The 20,278-nt window shown below is 41.5% G+C and overlaps 1 protein-coding gene across 2 annotated transcripts in view; it reads left to right on the top strand.

Moving 5' to 3' along the window:
- Positions 1–469: 469 nt before the first annotated feature.
- LOC133474361 (CUB and sushi domain-containing protein 1-like) overlaps positions 470–20,278 on the top strand; it is a 570,296-nt gene continuing 550,487 nt past the window's right edge. For both annotated transcript variants that reach the window (XM_061765990.1, XM_061765991.1), the window contains exon 1: positions 470–978. In XM_061765990.1, the coding sequence (XP_061621974.1) occupies positions 843–978 (136 nt within the window). In that variant the 5' untranslated portion in view covers positions 470–842. The remainder of the gene's footprint in view (positions 979–20,278) is intronic.

Genomic DNA, 20,278 nt, shown 5'->3' on the forward strand with positions numbered 1-20,278 from the left:
GAAAAAAAATCACACAGAGACAGTTCGGGTGAGTTGGGAGGTACGGCAGAGCGACAATGTTCTTCTGTGCCAGGAACTGTGAGATGCTCAGGGCATTGTGAGCAGCCTTGAGTTGTCCTGCAATCACTCTCACTTCTTTGTGCACTGAGCGAAGCAATCACTGCAGGATCTTTGTAGATGTGTTGGTTGATCATCTGGCCCATACTTAAGGCCGGGGAATACTCATAGATTGTAGTTTGGCGTTTAAATATCACTTTTCTGACACAAGTCCTGGAACATTTCTGACACACCTGCATGACTGCATAAGGCCTACTTTTATTCAAATGTATCCCAATAAATTGTGTTAAAGGTCTCTCTCCTCCTTCCCTCTGTCTCCCCCCTCTCTCTCTCTCTCTCTCTCGCTCTCTCTCTCTCTCTCTCTCTCGCTCTCTCTCTCACCCTCTCTGTCTTGCCTCTCAGTCGTTGCTGCTTAGTGTGCTGTGAGGACCTCGCGAGCATCGTATCTCTCCTCCGTTCTCCTCTCCTCACCTTCACTGAGCCGCTCCATCCCTCCTCCTCCTCTGCTATGACATCTCACACCAGCTGCACGCTGCCTCCGCCAGCCCGATGCCGCTCCTCCAACATGGACATGTGCGCCTGGAATAGCCGCGATTGATCCTCGGGTGACGTTATATTTTTGTTTTGTTTTTTGTTTTGCTTTTTGAAGAGATATAACAACACAAGAAGAAAAGGAGGAGGGGGGCGGCTGTCATCTTTTAACCCCCTCCGCTCCCTTCAGCCAAGCAAGAGCGGCAAGGTAGGGGGGAAGGATTGCAGCCAGCTTGGATTTATTGAACGGCAACATGAGGGATTTGGAAATGCCGATGATGGTGATGAAGCGGAGGAGGCTGATGGTGAAGAAAATGGCCCGACTAAGACGCGACCTCTCGCTTCTCCTCCTGACGGGGCTCCTCGTCGGGGATTTCTCATCCTCTGGGGGTGAGTTCTTAAGTCTCTGTGTGTGTGCGCTTAAATAGTCGGATGGCGCAAGTAAATGCGAGATCGTGCCATGCCTAACTTGCGTGCGTGTGCGTGTTCTGCATAGCGAGTTTCCCCCTTAAAAAAACGACGCGTTCATGCTTAGAAATGTGTATGAATGTGTGTGTGTGTGTGTGTGTGTGTGTGTTCGTGTGTGCGCAGTGCTCAACTTGGAAGTGTGCATGCACGTTCATTTTTTAGGAGCACATTCTCCCTGATTGCAGCAAAGTAGTTCAAAAATGAATCATTAAAGACTTCAGCCTTCACTTCGTGCCGTTACCCCAAATGTGCACTTCACCTATGGGGGTGCGGTGGGGGGCATCTGACTTTAAAATCGCATACAGTCAAACTTGCGAGGGGAAGTTGCTTCTCATGTTCCTGGAGTTTGTCTCCGTTGCTGCGGAGATGCCCTGAGAGGGGATGTCCGCGGGCCTGCAGTGATGCTGCTGTTTGTAGTGCTGGTAGGAAGTTGGTGACCAACGTGGATGCAGCTCGGTGGGAGGAAAGTGTTAACATTCTCCTTTTGGTGCAGGGAGCTGACTTGTGTTTGTCAATGGCTTCTCTGTCTTGTGCCTCGTGAGCGCCATGCCTTTCCTCATGCCTGTCACTGTCAGACCTCTCTACCACGCATGCACCAACCTGTCACAAAAGGGGGCTTCTATTGGAGCAGTGATTTTATGCATATAAGTGTATTGAACCCGAGTTTGTGTGTTTGTGAGTTTTAACTCCATTTGCCCTGACAGGCATGCACTTTGGAAGTGAAATGGTTTAAATAGACTGCACCTGTGGGTGCAATATTTGTTAGAATGCAAGATTTACATTTAGAAAAATCATATAGTAATAGCAGTAAAAGTATAATAGTGGTTTGGCTGGCAAACCCTCCCTTACTCTTTTCAGAGTGACGCTTGCATTATGCCAGTGACAGGATGGGTTGTTCCCGGTGGCGAGCCGTGCATTTTGGACCTGTGCCTTCATTGGGATTTGAATCCACCTCTTAATTCCACCACTATAGAAAACATCAACACTATACAGATGCGCAATATAACAGCGTGCACCTGTGCCATGTACTGTATATCATCCGGAACAGTTCAAAGTCAACATTGATCTAATTTGACAAAAAATAAGAACTGTAAATAAAATACATTGTCATCACCAGAGATGCAGATGATTTAATGTATTAATGCGTGCAGATTGCTATAGATGTGTTTTGCTCGGCAAAGTTGGCTGTAACAGAATTTCCCTAACAAACAAATCAGAGGACTGAAAATGCATCACCAATGTTCTGGCCCTGTGAAGATGAATTTTCAATCTGATTGCTTAAAGAAACAGTCCCATTGCTAATATACTTCATTTACCAGCACTGCTGATTCTGAAGGCAATGAGAAGATTAGATTGACAAGGCAACACATTCAGACTGAAATCTGATTGGATAATTATTATTATTTTTTTTACATCCCTTTGTACTGGAGGCAGTGCACCCAATAGAAACACTTTTGAAATAATGACGGTAGACTGTTGGGAATAAATTAATACCATTTCATGGAACAAATATTAGAATTTCTGCCCACCACTGCTCATTGCATACACTGACTTGTTTCAGCTGCATTTAGACCAAGAACTACTGTGCACTAAATGGTCAAAAAGGTTCAGCACTAGACCTGTGGACCCATGGTGCTACAGGTCCAACAGGCTAGAGGGCGCTATTGGTTGACTTAGCTACCCCACTTCATGTAAGAAGAGGGCATATGATGATCATGTTGCTGATTCGTTTAAGCGGTTTAGTGATTAAGCAACTGCTGCTATCCGTTCATCTGTGATTCATCTCCAATCTGTGCATGCACGTTTATGTCCCTCACTATTCAGCTTTCCCCTTACATTGTAGAGCCTCATGATAAAGTGATCAGACAGTGTTGCATATTGTAACATAAGCAAAAAATAAAACGTGAGGTCAACCTATTGCACTGCTCTGCAGCAGATAAGCAGTTACACTTAGTTATCTAAGAGTTACACACCCAGGGACGGACTTAAAGGAAATTAAAGGGCAAACAGACATCTGGAAAGACAGACGGGGAATGGCAATAATTTATTTTGTGTGTCTGCAAACCCCAGATGGTTGCCACCTTTAAATGTGGATGATGCACTATAAATTCTAAGATGCAACTAATTATTGATTGTCTGGAAATGTCACTTAAAATGTTATGAAAAGTCAAGAAACTTTAACTATCCTGGTGACATTAAAATGTGGGGATATAGCTGGAAGAAATGATCAAATGTCAAAATAGATTAAGAAAGATCATTCCTATGCTATTATTATATAATTATTATGCTGGTGATTAGCTTGTTTGGTTGGGAAACAATCACATCAGTGTTTGTGATCCTTCTAAATATTTACTGTATATAACTCTACATCCATCCATCTCTGCCTTACTAATGGTAACAGCCTAATAACTGTAGTTAACTTTTATTACTTATCAAGCTGCTTCACAAACAGACACGCACACACACATGAACACACAAATTTAATTACTTGCTAACTTAAGGTGAAGACCACCAATTCCAACACACATAAATATGCACAAAGTGACAATTAACTGACATTGAGTCAATGCCAAACAGCAAGACATTGCAAAATGTCCGTCTCTTGTGTGTAGCTCCACTGGCATATTAATGTCACACACGGGAAACAGACTCTTTTGACTTCAGTCCAAAGTCACTGCATGCTAAAATGTGACAAATTGGAGAAATGTGTGCACCACCGAGGCTACCACATGTCCCCACGTTGAGAAATAATGAGATAAAATTCTTGTGAAATGGACACCAAATTCCACATGATATATGGATTTGACTTCGATATGGGACCTAGGTGTAGGACACATCCAGTTGTTAACTTCATTGTATCATGAAAAAGTCATTGTATGCACACAGATTACGTTATGAACAGGTCTAACACTCTGGACAACGTGTTGTACTCCCATTAGTACGACGTGTGCATGTGCAACCTTATGCTGGATCTTTCGCCTGATGATTCTTAGCATATGCAATCACTAGTAAAGCCGAAGCTTGTAACGATAAATGTATTGAAACTGAAATTGCGACACTGTAGGACACAAATCTTTGAAAAAAAAGTTAAGCCTTATTGAAGATACTGTAAATTTGTAAAGCAAGCCATCTCCAACTGCACGTCATGTGACTACTTTTTCTGGTGACGGTCTTCTGGGCGGAGTGAGAAAAACTGTGGCTACTGCTAATGCTATTTCTGTTCAATTATGTGCAGCAGACTGGTGGAAGTGACGAATAATAACCCTGATATTGTGTACCCTCCAAGCTCATTTAGCTCAGCAGTTTGGGAGCATTATGTGTTGAGAGCAGAGATGAAAATCATCTAGTCGACTAGACCCAGACTATTTGCCTTAAGTGCTTCAATAAACTTCCCCAAGTCACGTCAAACATGTTAATGCACCTTAGAAGACACCATCCCAAAATTATTTTCAGTGGGGCACGGAAGAAAATACAGACAGCTCTGCCTGTGTACAGTATGTATCTATTTTATTCATAAATTATATATATTAAAAATACAATTTAAATAATAGTCAAAAAATAGATATACATTTGTATATAATTTTATTGTAAATATAATACTAATATATTGATATTCTAATGAAAAATATATTTGTTTATTTATAATTTTTTTTTATCGTATATCAAACCGTGGGTCACAAATCGAGATACGAATCAAACCTTAACTTTGGTGTATCATTAGTCTTAGTAAATCCTCTTAATTTATGTTTTAATTGCATTCACACGCACCTTTCTCTTAAGTTATTGGAGCTAACAGTTCAGGGTAAGGATAAAATAAAACCAACATTAAATTGTATTGTAACAGTACAGCAACAGACAAACTAAATAAAACAAGACCAACTAGATAAAAACCAAAGCATAAAATTCCAGATGAATCTATGGAATGGCTTGTAACTAATTGATAGTCCAATGTTCGTCGAGTTTTACTGTGCCTGAGTGTAAGTTTAGTGTGAAGATGCTGAGGGTAAAGGCCATAATATATACAGTGCAGAATTATTTTCAGATTCATAAATAAAATCTCAACTTTTTAAAAAATATTAGACTCAGAATATGGGGGTTTTCTATGAATTATAGTGCATTACTCATTGTCTGTCGAAATTGTTTTAATTCCAATTTTCTTTGTAACGGCACCATTTTGATGCGGCCCCGCAACTCATATCATGGCCCATGATTGTATCATGTCTCACTCACACTGAAACATTTTCTTTGTATTTTCTGTATGATAGTTGAAAGCTAACAAATCCAACAATGAGCTACGGTAGTTGTGCAAGAAAAACAAGTGAGACCCAGCATCTCCAAGTGCAAGTGTAGAATCTCATTGAGTGAGTGATTGCGAGGTACTTGAGCATCTGTCTCACAAGAACAAACACACTTGACTTAAACTACCGTAGAGCATAGCGGATCTGTGTGTATTTTGATTCTGTGCTTTTTCGTTTTCACTTGCACTGCAATTGAAATACTTAATGGGCATAATTTACTAATATCTCGAATAGCGGGCGCTAAATTACGTGTTCGCTCTAACAGATTGCACGTGATTGACTATGATTGCAATCTTTTACTAAGTTCCCAAATAGCAGGTGCTAAATTGCGTGTTCACTCATTCTAACACAGTGATTCTCGCTCTCATTTTTTTTTTTTAAACCTGTCTTGTTCAGCTGCTGCATGGTCTTGCAGAATGGTGGCTCTGTATGCCTTTGTGCTGGAACACAATTTTTAATTATTCTGATGTTTATTGAAAATGCAGCCGGACAGAAAAGGGTTTTAGGGGACAGAGTGGACAAGGGGACTAGGGGTGAAAACCACAGCAGAACAATAGTGAGACAGTCTAGATATTTGAAAGATAGTCTAGATAAACACCTGTAAGAACCTGTGAGTTGAAAGCTCCAGCTCAATGCCAAGTCACCCAAAGCCATCACCGCCCACACCGGTCAGAAGACCAAAACACCAAAAACCATCAGTGCAAAAGCGCAATGAACCGCCCACTCCGCCAGCTGTCCCAATGCACTCCACAGCTTCACCCACCCAGCCGACCGAAAGCCAACCGCACCCAAGCCCTGCACGACGCAGGCCGAGGCCCCGAGTGCGCCAGATGCCACACACCGCAAAAGCCCCCCCCCCCAAACCCGAATGACTCCGGGAGAATCGGAACGCCATCCCCGGACCCAACCGAACCCCGACGCCCAGGCACAGGGGGAAACCCAACACACCCCCACCCCACAGCTAATTCCCTCCCCCCCCCCAAAAAAATAAACAACCGAGGAGGGAGGGAAGAGGAGGACATAGGAGACCAGGACGAAACCCCCGGGGACGGAGAGCAGCCCCAGGATCAGCATCTCCCAGGAGGGCAGCACGGACACGACCGGACCCAAGAGCAGGAGGGGGGAACAGGCCCAGCATCCGCAGAGGCCAAACTCGCAGATGCAGAAGGATCGGATTAAAGTGTGTGCAAGTGACCATATGATGTGCACAGGGGTTACATTGGATTTACATTACACTTTACATTACATTTCTGTATGACATTATTTCCCAGGCAAACAGAAAAAAGCCTTGAGGTTCACCATTTTAATGACAGTGACCAACTTAAAGTTATCCATTTGGCTATTACGTTTGGCAGAGGTATTTTCTTGTGTTATATACTCTATGACAAGGTTTTGCCATTGGCTAATGTTGATTGCTTGTTTATTTTTCTAGTTTAATAGTATTGTTTTTTCAGCGATAGAATTACAAGTATTGGTTGAGGTTATTTATTTAGAAGATCTATAATTTTTACAGTTCAAAACTGAGGAAAGTTTCTGTGTAACTAGTGACCAGAAGCGCTGTACGGGTGTACAATGCCGAAGAGCATACAAATAAGTGTCTGGAGCGTTTTCAGTACAATGAGTGCATATATTTGATATTGAATAGCCCATTTTATGCATACTATATTGTGTAACGTGTGATCTATGGAGAACTTTGTACTGGAATAGCTGTAAATTACTGTTTTTTTTGTCATTGAAAATGTGTTTCTACAGATTTGTGCCCAATAATTAATTTCAGTAGACACTGAGAAGTCTTTTTCCCATTTTGCGACTGCTAAGTGTATTAAATTAGTAAATTAGATTAATTTGTCTCCTTTTGACAGGAGTTTTTTGTTTTGTGGAAGTAGTTCTACTATTTTCTGAACAAAAACGGGTAGTTCTAACGTATTCGCGTGTGGTTTTTTTTTTTAGGATTGTTGTTCTAACTTTATAGTATTTAAGGAAGTTACCGTCTCTAATTTTAAATTCTTGGAATAAGCTTTCACGTGACGTGAATACGTGATTTTTACTTTTCAAGTACTGTACATTTTTAATGTACAATTCGGTTGTATTTAACTACAGTACAGTAGAATTTAATCTCGTGAACGGTTTGTTACACCAGGGGTGTAAGGACCAACCTTTTTTAAACCGAGAGGTACTTCTTGGCCACCAATTAATGCAAATGGTTACCTGTTATATACTAATTCTGAAATCACAAGTTTGCTTCGCTCACAATAATTATCAACATTGATTTTATAAGATAGAAAAATAAATATCAATATGCAATACTTTATTTCTGTAAATCTCTGCAAGTGTCACTTTGTCAACATTGCTAGAAAATCACAATGTCCCATCACTGGTGGGCTAATTCAACAGTAGAACAGGCCCGAGGGCGACTCATGCGGTCCAGAGGGGCACCATTTTGTTGACCCCTGCCTTAGACCATTCAAAAGCGCCAAAATTGCATTGCTGAATAGACACTGTCGCAATCATTTTTGTTGGCATTTCAAAATGCAGTATTTACACAAGTGAAAACAGTTCTCTCCGCCACCTCTTATTTTGCCTCCCATATGCTCGCACCACTTTGCATTTGTTTTGCACCTGGTTAGTAGTTGTAGATCAGTTTCCACATCCGTTTGCGTCCGTGATCATGTTTGCGCCCATTTTTGTGTGTGCAAACCTTTATTTAATCAGGCACTATATGTTCAAAGTTATTTGGCCAAAGGCACATTTGTGAGGTCAGTGGTCACTGATTTTGGACCTGCAAGAGTGCCTTACTCAAAATCTACAGCATTTGTATTAGTATGTTCGACTGCTTTGCAGAGTTGTTTGATGTGGTTAACTGCCATTGGTTCTTCCATGTCAAACTCATGTAAGCATGTCTTTATGGACCTTGCTTTGTCTGCTAGGAACAAAAAAGGGTCTCCCCCAAATTGTTGCCCTAAAGTTGGAAGCATCAAATTTTCCAAAATGTCGTAGAAATATAAGGAATTAAGATTCAGGGGGAGCTAAGGGGTGTAGCCTAACACCTGACTGATTAAGAGGTGTGTGGCTTTTGCTCATATAGTTTATAATATATTTGAACAGTAACATGGCGATTAACTACATTTAATATGTTGTATGAGGGGCATTGAGCATGTAATGGTAAAAGGCTCTCTAAGACACATTGGTGCTTCATCCGGGCTTTCAAATGAGATAGTGCTTTGACAGAAGTTTTAAAAGAGCCTTGGCCTACATACAGTAGAGTATAACGACGAGATGGTATAGGGAGGCGAGAATGTGTGTGTGTGTGTGTGTGTGTGAAGACAAAGAGAGCGAGAACAAGTATGTTAGCAAGAGAGATTGGGACCGTGGCACAGACAAAGTGAAGGAGAAAATGAAAATGTATTCCTCAGCAGATATCATTAATCGCAAACGACTTTTCCATCTTGTGCTGCTCTGCTAGCAATGTCTGGAATTAAATAATGACATCATAACCCTGTCCATCCTGAATTTATACCTCAGATTTGTAGGGAAATACGCTGACGTGACCTAAAGCCTCAGCAAGCGAGCCTGTCACATCTGTTGCTATTAATGTGGGGGTACAATTGTTTAATGTTTCCAGTCAATGCTATATGACAGCCAGCAGATTATGTTGTGTATCTGTCAACTAAAATTAAACAATTGTATTTCAGAATACATCAAAATATTGTAGAGTGTGCATATCTGATATGAATTAGTAGAAGAAGCTAGATGTAGAATGTATGACAATGTGTGAAAGAAACTTCCCCAACAAGGGTATAGGGTTTTGTTTATCCTGTTGCATATTGCAATACATGAAAACCAAGTAATGTTCTCCATTTTGTCTCAATTAATAATAAGAATAATAAATAATAATCATTAAAAAAAATCTGATTGTATTGGTCTTTTTATGACTGACATTCGTGTCTAGTCTGTGTTATGTATTTTATTGCTTTGTACAGCAATTTGGTGAACTGTGCGTGCCTTTGAAGTGCTTAATAAATAAAGTTGGATTATCTTTTATGGACAGAATTTCGAGGCGCAGCCGAGGCGCAGAGGGGGTCCGGTTTGGTGGCCTCAGTATTGCATCTCTGCTTTTTGCAGATGATGTGGTTCTGTTGGCTTCATCAAGCCGTGACCTCCAACTTTCATTGGAGCAGTTCTGAAGCGAGTGTGAAGCGGCTGGGATGAGAATCAGCACCTCCAAATCCGAGACCATGGTCCTCAGTCGGAAAAGGGTGGCGTGCCCTCTCCAGGTCGGGGATGAGATCCTGCCCCAAGTGGAGGAGTTCAAGTATCTTGGGGTCTTGTTCACGAGTGAGGGAAGAATGGAACGGGAGATCGCCAGGCGGATCGGTGCAGCGTCTGCAGTGATGCGGACTTTGTATCGATCCGTTGTGGTAAAGAAGGAGCTAAGCCGAAAGGTGAAGCTCTCGATTTACCGGTCGATCTATGTTCCTACCCTCACCTATGGTCACGAGCTGTGGGTCGTGACCGAAAGAACGAGATCCCGGATACAAGCGGCCGAAATGACGGCCCTATCTCCCTTAGAGATAGGGTGAGAAGCTCGGTTATCCGGGAGGATCTCAGTTGCTCCTTCACATCGAGAGGAGCCAGATGAGGTGGCTGGGGCATCTGATTCGGATGCCTCCCGGACGCCTCCCCGGTGAGGTGTTCCGGGCACGTCCCACCGGGAGGAGACCCCGGGGACGACCTAGGACACGCTGGAGAGACTACGTCTCTCGGCTGGCCCCGGAAGAGATGGATGAAGTGGCTGGGGAAAGGGAAGTCTGGGCGTCTCTGCTAAAGCTACTGCCCCCGCGACCCGACCTCGGATAAGCGGTAGAAGATGGATGGATGGATGGATATCTTAGATTGGATCATAATAATAATCCATATGATGAGAAGAAAACAAATGATAGAGAAGTAAAAATGGGTCAAAAGAGAGTAGGAGGTACTTGTGGTTGGTTCATTTTATCGACTTGGGTTACTCTATCTCATTCACTGCCAACCGTTTTCAAAGCATTTTCACTGGACTTTCAAGACCCACAGAATATTGTGTTCATGACAATATAAGCACTGAAACTACTAAACGAAAGAGTCGACTCTTTCCTTTCACCGTTCTTTTGTAATCAGTAGAATATGGGTTGGTTTCTGACCAAAAAGTGGAGAAAATTAGCTTTTTATGAAAAGCAGCAGAACAATGACTTTGACACAAATATGTTTTGCTTTTGTGACACCTCAAACTATAAAACAACAAAAACAAGACTAACGTCTTTTAATGGGAAAATATTTTTTTTACAGTCAGATACAGTATACAACTAAGAAACGCGCCATGAGCGACACTGGCTTGAGTTTAAACATCAGTGACATTCATCATTCACAAAATGAACGTCATCATCTTTTCTCACGATTCCTGACTCAAGATGAGAATCATGAACCTGGGTGCATCAGAAATCAGTTACAATCATCGCAACTCAACAATCAATTAATCAATTAATCTGTTATAATGCCAATCCTTAGTGGGTTCTCATCAAAAGTTACCAAGTATGGAGAAAACATGTTATTTAGGACATCCTTTATCTCTCTGCATAGCCAGTCCTATTTTGTCTACCTTATGTGATTGTTTTGCCTCAATGCAATGTTTGCTTACCTCCAGCATCAAAATAAAAGTATTAAAAATAGGGTCCAAAACCCCAAATGTATGTCTGGTGAGCTGTAAATTGCGAGCTCACATCAAAACTCTGAAAGTTCTTGTAATTGGCTGGTGCAGAGCTTTTAATGTTGCCTCTTTGACACAAGAGTTTGTTGCTGTTTCTCTCTAGCTTTTTGGTGCTGACGCCTCGCTGTGGTGGGAGAGGAGGGTTATTTCATAACACAGGATTACTCAGCCAGCTCTAAAAATAAGCATGAAATGAACCTCTCGACTGGCGTTCATAATGAAAGATTGCTTGGTGTGGCTACACGATAGCCATGAAAACTAATATCCAAATTCAATTTGACAAATTGCTCCAGAACATCAACAGCTATGGTGTATTTTACCAGTTCTAATAAAGCAAGTGCCATCATTTCCCCCACAGTATTGATGGCTGCAATAAATTCTGGCGTGAAGAAATGGCACTTTGTATTTTGGGTGGTAAATTGATTGCAGATAGAAGTGGAAATGTTAATATGGAGTTATGAGTGCACTTGTTGCTCAACACGATGTTACCAGCCCATATAAAAGTTAATAATAATAATGATAACAATGATAATAATAATAATAATAGTTCGATGAATGGAACCTTAACCTGCAGATTAAAAAAAAATCCCAATTATTATCATTTTAATTGTTTTTTTTTGGGGGGGGGGGGGGGTTAAAATAAACAAAAACATTAAAAAAAATATATTTTTTTTTCAATGCACTTATAACGCGCTTCAATTATCCATGGTCCTTATCCCATGTTTTTGCTTACGTACTGTGCATTATGTGTCAGTAGAGTTGTCGGAATTCGGGGGCCCATCACATAATTTTCAGCCAACAGGTATCGGCTTTCGGTATCGGTTTTTCTGTCTTTTTTTTTTTAATTACTTTGCTACCAAATTCACAATTTGGTTCAGATCCAGATTAAACTTTAATTGATTTGGAACGAGGTAGTAGTAGTAACCTTGGGCCTGTGAAAGTAGTAACCATCATTCATTCTTAAATGGAGATTTTGGATATTTGTCAAAGAATAATGGAACTATAATTTACCAATTTCACCTCTAGGAAGAGCTATTGACAGTACCCCCTAATGTGCTTTTATGCAATGTTATATTGGAATGCATGTGAAAATGCAAAAGATGCCTAGCAGGATACATTGTGGTATGTCTGTGACATACTGTATGTATTTCATGCATTTGTTGTGTTATCTGTGGGGTTTCACTAGAATATAGCAGTAAGAATATCCATCCATCCATCCATCCATCCATCCATCCATCCATCCATTTTCTGAGCTACTTATCCTCACAAGGGTTGCAAGAGTGCTGGAGCCTAGCTCAGCTAGACACGGGCAGGAGGCGGGGTACACCCTGAACCTGTTGCCAGCCAATCGCAGGGCACATATAAACAAACAACCATTCGCACTCACATTCACACCTACGGGCAATTTAGAGTCTTCAATGAACCTAGCGTGCATGTTTTTGGGATGTGGGAGGAAACCGGAGTACCCGGAGAAAACCCACGCAGGCACGGGGAGAACATGCAAACTCCACACAGGCGGGGCCGGGAATCGAACCCCAGTCCTCAGAACTGTGAGGCAGACGCTCTAACCATTCGTACACCGTGCCGCCAGTAAGAATATCTCCACATAAAACCAGAAGGTGTTTATATTAAAAAATACTGACACACACACAGAACATACAACCAACAGAAACATCCTTGAGGAAGGTAATTCTGAGAATCAGCAAAGATAACTTGTAGGTCTGTTAATAACAGCTGTTCATGCCGCTACTGCTCACACCTGTAAGACTTTCCGAGAACATAGGGTTCTTATCTGATACACTCATGGGCATATCCATTGCGTACTGTGTAAAGGTGCAAATTACCGTAATTTGCATGCATATGAGAGCCCTAACTGTCAATGAGGTCAGACATTCTAAAATATGCCATTATCAACTTATATCCATCCATTGCTGTGATCTGTCCAAGGGCCAGATTGCTAAAATAACACAGATAAAAGTAATTTGGTAGTTACTGATCAAGTGATGAGAGTGTGGGGTCAACTGCTCGGACGTGATAGGGAACCAGTGCTTTGCCAAAAGACACTTTAGATCCATTGTGCGTGCGATTTTGTGTACAGTGGTATCACCTTTCATTTTTGTTCGGTGGAGCTGAAGGCGAGGGCTGATGTGTTTGTTCATGAAGCACTTTTGCTGCTTTAGCCGCCGTGCTTTGCCTCTTTTGTTAGTGTGGCATTTTGTGTAAGCTGTACGGTAATGGCTGGCTCGCGGGCTAACATTAAGCAGGCTAATGTGTCTGTTAATGTCACATTAGTGTTATTTTAGCTTTTCCCGCACTTAGTCCCATGGTTTAAGGGCGTGTGTGTGCGTGTGTATGTGTGTGTGTGTGTGAGAGAGAGAGAGAGAGAGAGAGAGAGAGAGAAACACTTTTACAGCACACCTATGCAATGTGTGTGTGTGTGAATGTGTGCGTGCGTGCGTGTGGATGTGCGTGTGTGTCTGCACTCCACATATGGAGGTAATAAGTTACATTTCCATTTCAAAGCAATGAGTCAGCAGCAACAGAAGCTACTTTCATCCATTAATGTGATTTTAGGGAGAAAGCGAGACGGTGCAACATGCAGATGGAAATACATGGAGTTACAGTAATTATTACACTCCAGGTTCGCAGAGTATTGCTATTGTTTCAGAGTGGCTCTATCTAGGTGGTCATTGACAAGAACCTCCCATCATCTACTATAATACTGTATCTTCCCCGCGGTCAATTGTCCCACTTTAAAAAAAAAAAAAAAAACATTCAATTTTGTGTCTCATCACTTATCTGAATTGTCCAGTATTTTAATGTAGCTGTCTCTCACATTATCTGCTTCACTGGACTGCAGAGTGTTTTGTTAGTGTTCTGTGTAAAAAAAAGGTGAAACTTTTGACAGAAGATGAATCATTTAAAGGACAGGCAGTCTGTAAGCATCAGTGTTTACCTCGATCTTCAAAGGCAAAGTGCTTGAGGTCAGGGTTGGATCTGTGTGTAAGTGTGTGTGTGTGTGTGTGTGTGTGTGTGTGTGTCTGTGTGTGTTGGAAGGGAATAGTTACAGGATTGTTTGATGCTTGAGTGCTCTTTTGTGTGTGTAAACGACCATGTGCAAGCTTTACGCATATCTTCTGCTCCGAGTGCATCTATGCAAGTTGTAATTTGTATTTGTTTATGTGAGTGTTGGGTGTTTGTTTACAAAAAACATTCATACACTAGTCCATGTAGAGGAAATCGTGTGTATTTCTCTGCTGCTTCGTATGTACAAACGAGCTGAGAGTGAGAATGTAGTACGAAAAATCCCTCTAGGCTAATCATTTAACCCTTAGGCTAATCATGTCATGAGGCCCTTGAGGTAAAATGGAGTGCAGTACTTAGTTCAAAACAACAGAGGCGCTTTTGATTCAGTATCAACTAGTTTGTAGCTTAAAGAAAAACAACATGACGTCAGCGAGAGTTAGGCTTCGTTTATGAATCCAACTGAATATGACACTGGCATTAAAACAGGAGTTCAGAACAGCCTCTTTAAATAGATAATGATGATCCCGTAGATGATCAGAGAAATGTACTCGAATGCCCATCCCAACCTAACGAACTGCTTTCTCAGGAGAGCTTTCTCCAATCTGTATGCGTGCACGTAAAACAAGTGTTTATTGTTGGAGGTGTGACGCGATCATTTGAATGCATGTCTGCATTAGCGGCGGTGTTGTTTGTGAACTGAGTGCGTGTATGTGTGAGTAGTGTACATCTCCATATAAAGGCATAAGCCACAGCCAATCGTTCCTAGGAGCGTCGTTCATGCTCTATCCATTTTTAATGATAGGTAATGGTCGCTAGCAGTCTTGAACTGACGATGGGAGGAAACAGCAAAAAAAACAACAAAAAACATTTACTGTACACAAAGTGAGGGTGTGGATGGTATGTGATTTGCGTGAGAGAGAAACAGAAAGAGGGTGATTGAGGCAGCGGTAGAAAGCAGGAGGGTGTTAATAGATGTTAGCTTGTGAAAACATCTTGGCGGCGCTGCTGAAAAGATCCCATGGTACACTGTGCTGCAGCAGTGGAGGCCTACACGGAAGAGGAAGAATCCTGCCCACGGGGTCCCTTACTGTCTGACTTTGAGCAGATTTACTGACTAAATGATGGACAGGTGGTTCAGTTGATTGACTGACTTGCTTACTGAATTGTTTGTGTTACAGACCGGGTATGTGACTAAGGGAGGGATTTGCTGACTTTGTAAAGGCGATAGAAAAGGTTATTTTAACTGTGTTTACAAGAAGGATCTGCAATGAGTTTTAAGGTTCCAAAGGCCAAGAAATGTACTTTGCGCACTATAGTTGTTCAAATGTTTCTTTTCAAGTTAAGGGTCAACCCTTGCTATAATGAAAATTATTAAAAATGTATATGTGCCCTGCGATTGGCTGGCGACCAGTTCAGGGTGTACCCCGCCTCCCGCCCGAAGATAGCTGGGATAGGCTCCAGCACGCCCGCGACCCGAGTGAGGAGAAGCGGTACGGAAAATGGATAGATGGATGGATAGTTATTGTTCCCACCGAACAGAGAGAGCGTATGCCTGTGAGTACTGTGCGCTCTGTCTGTATGTGCTGCTTCTCCATGTGTTAAAGTAGCTGATTTATAATTGCAGTAAAACCTATGTTAATTTTTGTTAGTGTGTCTCTGGCATGTCACTTTATACACTCTATTGCCAAAAGTGTTCGCTCACCTGCCAAAAGTGCTTGATCACCTGCCTTGACTCAGATATGAATTTAAGCGTCATCCCATTCTTAGGGTTTCAAGCTATAATCCGTGATTTCTGGCGCCCCCTAACGCTGGACTTCAGCATTACATAAAATCCTTCATCATTTCCATATGACGTATGCTAAATGCTTGTCCGGCCTCCTCCTTCCAACCCCCCTTCCGCCCACCGTGTCTTCAAGAGCACATCTCTGGTACATGTAACAGCAACACATCCTACTTGAAATATCTTATAAAGCAGGTTACTTACTCATCCAACAGCTGAAAGGTGACATCCTTGTCTGTTCTGAGCCGAAGTTTTTTTCTTCAGTGCTCTCCACCGAGGAAAATTGGCGCCAAGACAAATCCGTGTTTGTCTAAAATGTCTGTCACTTTCCTTCTTTGCTAAAAATCCTTCAGCTGAACGACGAGCAGGCTTTTTCTTTGTGCTAGGATCCACTCCTACATCAAGTGTCAAACGTTTTTGGGGGTTCCCCTCCGACATGTTGCTTCAATTGCTTTCTCCTTTCTCTATGGCTCAGTCGGCCTGCCTGTTCGTAGGTAAGATACATCATTTCCGCAATGTCATTTTAGAGCGCCACCAAGTGATCCAGTGCAGAAATGTATAGGATAGTCCCTATACATAAAAAAATAAATATTGGAATAATATAGCACACTCATGTTGAAACAGGAAGGGACCATCTCCAAACTGTTCCCACAAAGTTGGAAAATCCCCAAATATTAGCTCCTGAGCTCCAGTGAAAGGAACTCTGAATGCTTTAGCATACCAAGAGATTTTGGACATTCAAACATTTTGGGGATTACCTCTTCCTGTTCCATCATGTCAGTGCACCGGTGCACATAGCAAGGTCCATAAAGACAGGGATGAGAGAATCTGGTGTTGCTGAACTTGACTGGCCTGCACAGAGTCCTGCCCTCAACCTGATAGAACACCTTTGGTTTGATTTCGAGTGGACAGTGAGCCAGGCATTCTTGTCCAACATCAGTGTGTGACCTCACAAATATGCTCCTGGAAGAATGAGCAAATATTCCCATAAACTCACTGCTAAACCTGGTTGAAAGACTTCCCACAAGAGTTGAAGCTGTTACAGCAGCAAAGGGTAGCTCAACATCAACCATATGGATTTAGAATGGGATATCTCTTAAAATCATATGTGAGTCAAGAAACGTGGTGAGCGAATACCTTTGGCAATATAGTGTGTGTTAGCGTTACGTTAGCTGGCTTTTCATGATGGTTTAAATATCCATCCATTTTCTGAATCGTTTATATAATGTTTAATTTTCTTTTGTTTAATGCTCTGTTTATGTGTTGCTTCTCCGTTTGTGTCGAAGTAGCAGTTGTTTGAAGGTTTAGAATTACTGTAAAATGAATGCCTACATTTCCTCAAAGTGTTGTTGTAAAATAATCTCTGATTTCTTGACTAAGTGAGTATTTAGACTGTTTAAAGTGTGTGGGAGGGGTATTATGTATAAAAAAAAATTACCTGGTCTCTCCATTGTGGACTTTCCTAATAATGAGTAGTCTGGAGTGTATAAATGAGGTTCACTGTATTTCTGCATGCTTTATTGCATACAGGTATGCAGAAACTCAAACAAAATTGAATAATAAAGATCCACATTCCAAAAGTGTGATTGGGAAAGCATGAAGGTTAATTGAAGACTCGTGTGAATGAGAGCATTGATGCACATTAATGATTGTTTGTCTTTGTAAAATTCAGCTGGGATAGGCTTCAGCTCACCCATGACCCTGAACAGGATATGCTGTCAAAAAGCTGGATGACTGGTGGGGGTGATTTAAAAAAAACTAGTAATAAAAGTAATATCCGTTAAAATGGAACCTTTTCGGGGTTTTCATGCCCGGCTGATGTCTCAAGCCTGAGTATTATCACCTTGTCAAAGATGATGGAGAGCTCGAGAGAGGCAAGTAAAGGATGTAGGGATGCCGATGGAAGGTGCGACAGTCTCTCGATTTGTAATAAATTGTAAAGAAAAGATTGTTAAAGGTTCACATATGCACGTACCCACCCGTGTGTCTCTTAACAGTTGTCAGATCCTGACCATCAAAATGCCAAAGAAGCTGTCCAGAAAATGCCTGAAAACACACACACACACACACACACACACACACACATAAAACTAATCTTACCAATCTAAATCTTACACAAACACTTTGTTGCTGTGTCCTTTACAGGCCATTAAATCTAAATGCTTACTACAGTCTGACAAGTGATGGCCAAATAACACATGTGCTGCCTTTCTCAAACCCCGCGTTTTGGAATAGTAAGCTCAGTGTGATTTGTTTTCAGAGAGGCACAAAACTGTAATCACAAACACAAAGGAAAAAAGTGAACTGACTCAAGAAACGTGTATCTTAGCAACAAACAACGTCTGATTGGGCACTTGGTAAACCTAACATTTGTTCTTGCATAAAATTGATCATTTTTTCTTGATGACAAAGAAAGCCGTTATCACCAGCGTTGTGAGTAATTGGGAGTAAGTGGAGTAGTAATTGTACTTTTTGCGCAAATGCAGAAATGTGTTAAAAGTACATGACTGCAGCTATGATGGTGATAAACTGACCCAGGTAAGTAGTTTGAATGTAATTGTGTGCTTATCTTTTCATAGGAGTTACTAAATTCTTGAGAGAAAATGTGAAAAACTGGAGCAATGTACATTTTCGGATTATCAGACAATCCAGTATTGTGTTTTTGGGTGTGTTGTTCTACTTCCCACACACCGTGTGTGTTTTGTGATGGATTGTTTCCTTGCACTTTGCGAGCTCTTCAGTTAGAAGCAGCACCTCTTGAAAGAGACCCTTCTGCGCCTCTTTCTCACCACATTACCTCCCTCACATTCATCACACTTTTTAGATCGTCAATTTTCTCTCCCCTGTCATGTCTTTTACAGCTTTTCCCTTCATGACTCATCATTCCCCATGTTTTCATTCATTCATCCTAGTTGTCCTTTCTCTCTCGCTTAATGGCTCCCAACTCTTTTCTTCCTCCTTGTCGACGTCTGTACTCGGCTGCCCATCTCTTCATCCCTTCTTGTACTTCCCCTCTCGTAAACCTCCTCCTCCTCACCGCAGCTGATTCTCATCCCCGCTTGCACGCAGTGTCTCTCTCTTTCTCTCTCTCTCTCTCTCTGCTCTTTCCAATCCTTTGATTAGGTTGTTGGCATTTTCATTGAGATGTCTATATGAGCAGCAAAATAACTCTCCTGTCACAATTTGCCCTCTATGTACTCCCTCCTGTTGGTCTCTTCATTCCTCCCCCTGGCCCCTGTGTCCTCCACCTCGATGTCTATCTTTCTTTTTCCATCCAAAGAGTCCTCCCACCTCGGTCATTCAGTCTCAAACCGCCTCCCTATCACCATTTCCTCACAATATTGCACACCACACTTTCTTGATATTTGCCTGAGTCGTTCATTTGTTATGACTTTTAGCTGTCATTTCATTTGTCATTTGCTCTCCAGTTTCTCCTCGTCTAAATGTCAGATGTCGCCGGCAAAAAAAACAACAACACAAAACAAACATTTTGACCAGGTTACTATGAAGAGTGGGGCCTTGGAAGAGAGAATGCAGTCTCTTGTGTGTGCGTGCGATGTTAGTGGTGGTATCTGGGCTAACGCTGCACTTTCCATGTGTTTCTAGCATTGGGAAGAGAGAAGACGATGTCTGGGGAATATAAAGGACATGTTTATAAATGATGTGGGATGGAGGGAGAGGGCGGAGAGTCGAGTGTGTGCGGTGTGAGAAAATGAGTCTGCTTATTCAGAAGAAAAATGAGATAAGAGGAGTGGGGGGGGCGACAGGTGGGAGTAGAAATGTGGAGGCTGTGGAGGTAAATGGGGAGAAAGGAGAGACTGTCTATATGCCTCTAATCTGTTGATGGTTGAGGGGAAGCACACAACATGCCATTATCTAAGACTTAGCCTTAGCTGCAGCATAATGCTCGTGACAAAAGCAGGTTTCAACACCTTTATGTATCCTCCATGCACCAACACCCACACACAAATACTTTATCAAGACAGTATATCAACAACGTTGTGATTATAACAAACACACATTTTCGGTACTTGTTTCTACAAAGTGTAATATTTAACTTCTGTTGTGTCTGATATCTACCGTTACCATAAGTGCCCTATAATTCGAACCAAAACTCAAGTCTGACAAATCTAGTAAAATATTATATGTCAAAGTTACAATGTTTACCATTATTTTTTTCTTCCTGTGCCATTTAATGCAGATATACATTAGCCTTCACACCCACATTTATTCCTAATTTGGCCAAATGGTCAGTTAAAAATATGTGTGTGTGTGTATATATATGTGTGTGTGTGTGTGTGTGTATATATATATATATATATATATATATATATATATATTATCAGTTGCGTACGTTTATAAGTGCATAAAAAAATT

The sequence above is a fragment of the Phyllopteryx taeniolatus genome, chromosome 2 (genome assembly GCF_024500385.1).
Source record: "Phyllopteryx taeniolatus isolate TA_2022b chromosome 2, UOR_Ptae_1.2, whole genome shotgun sequence".
Taxonomy (NCBI): Eukaryota; Metazoa; Chordata; class Actinopteri; order Syngnathiformes; family Syngnathidae; genus Phyllopteryx; species Phyllopteryx taeniolatus.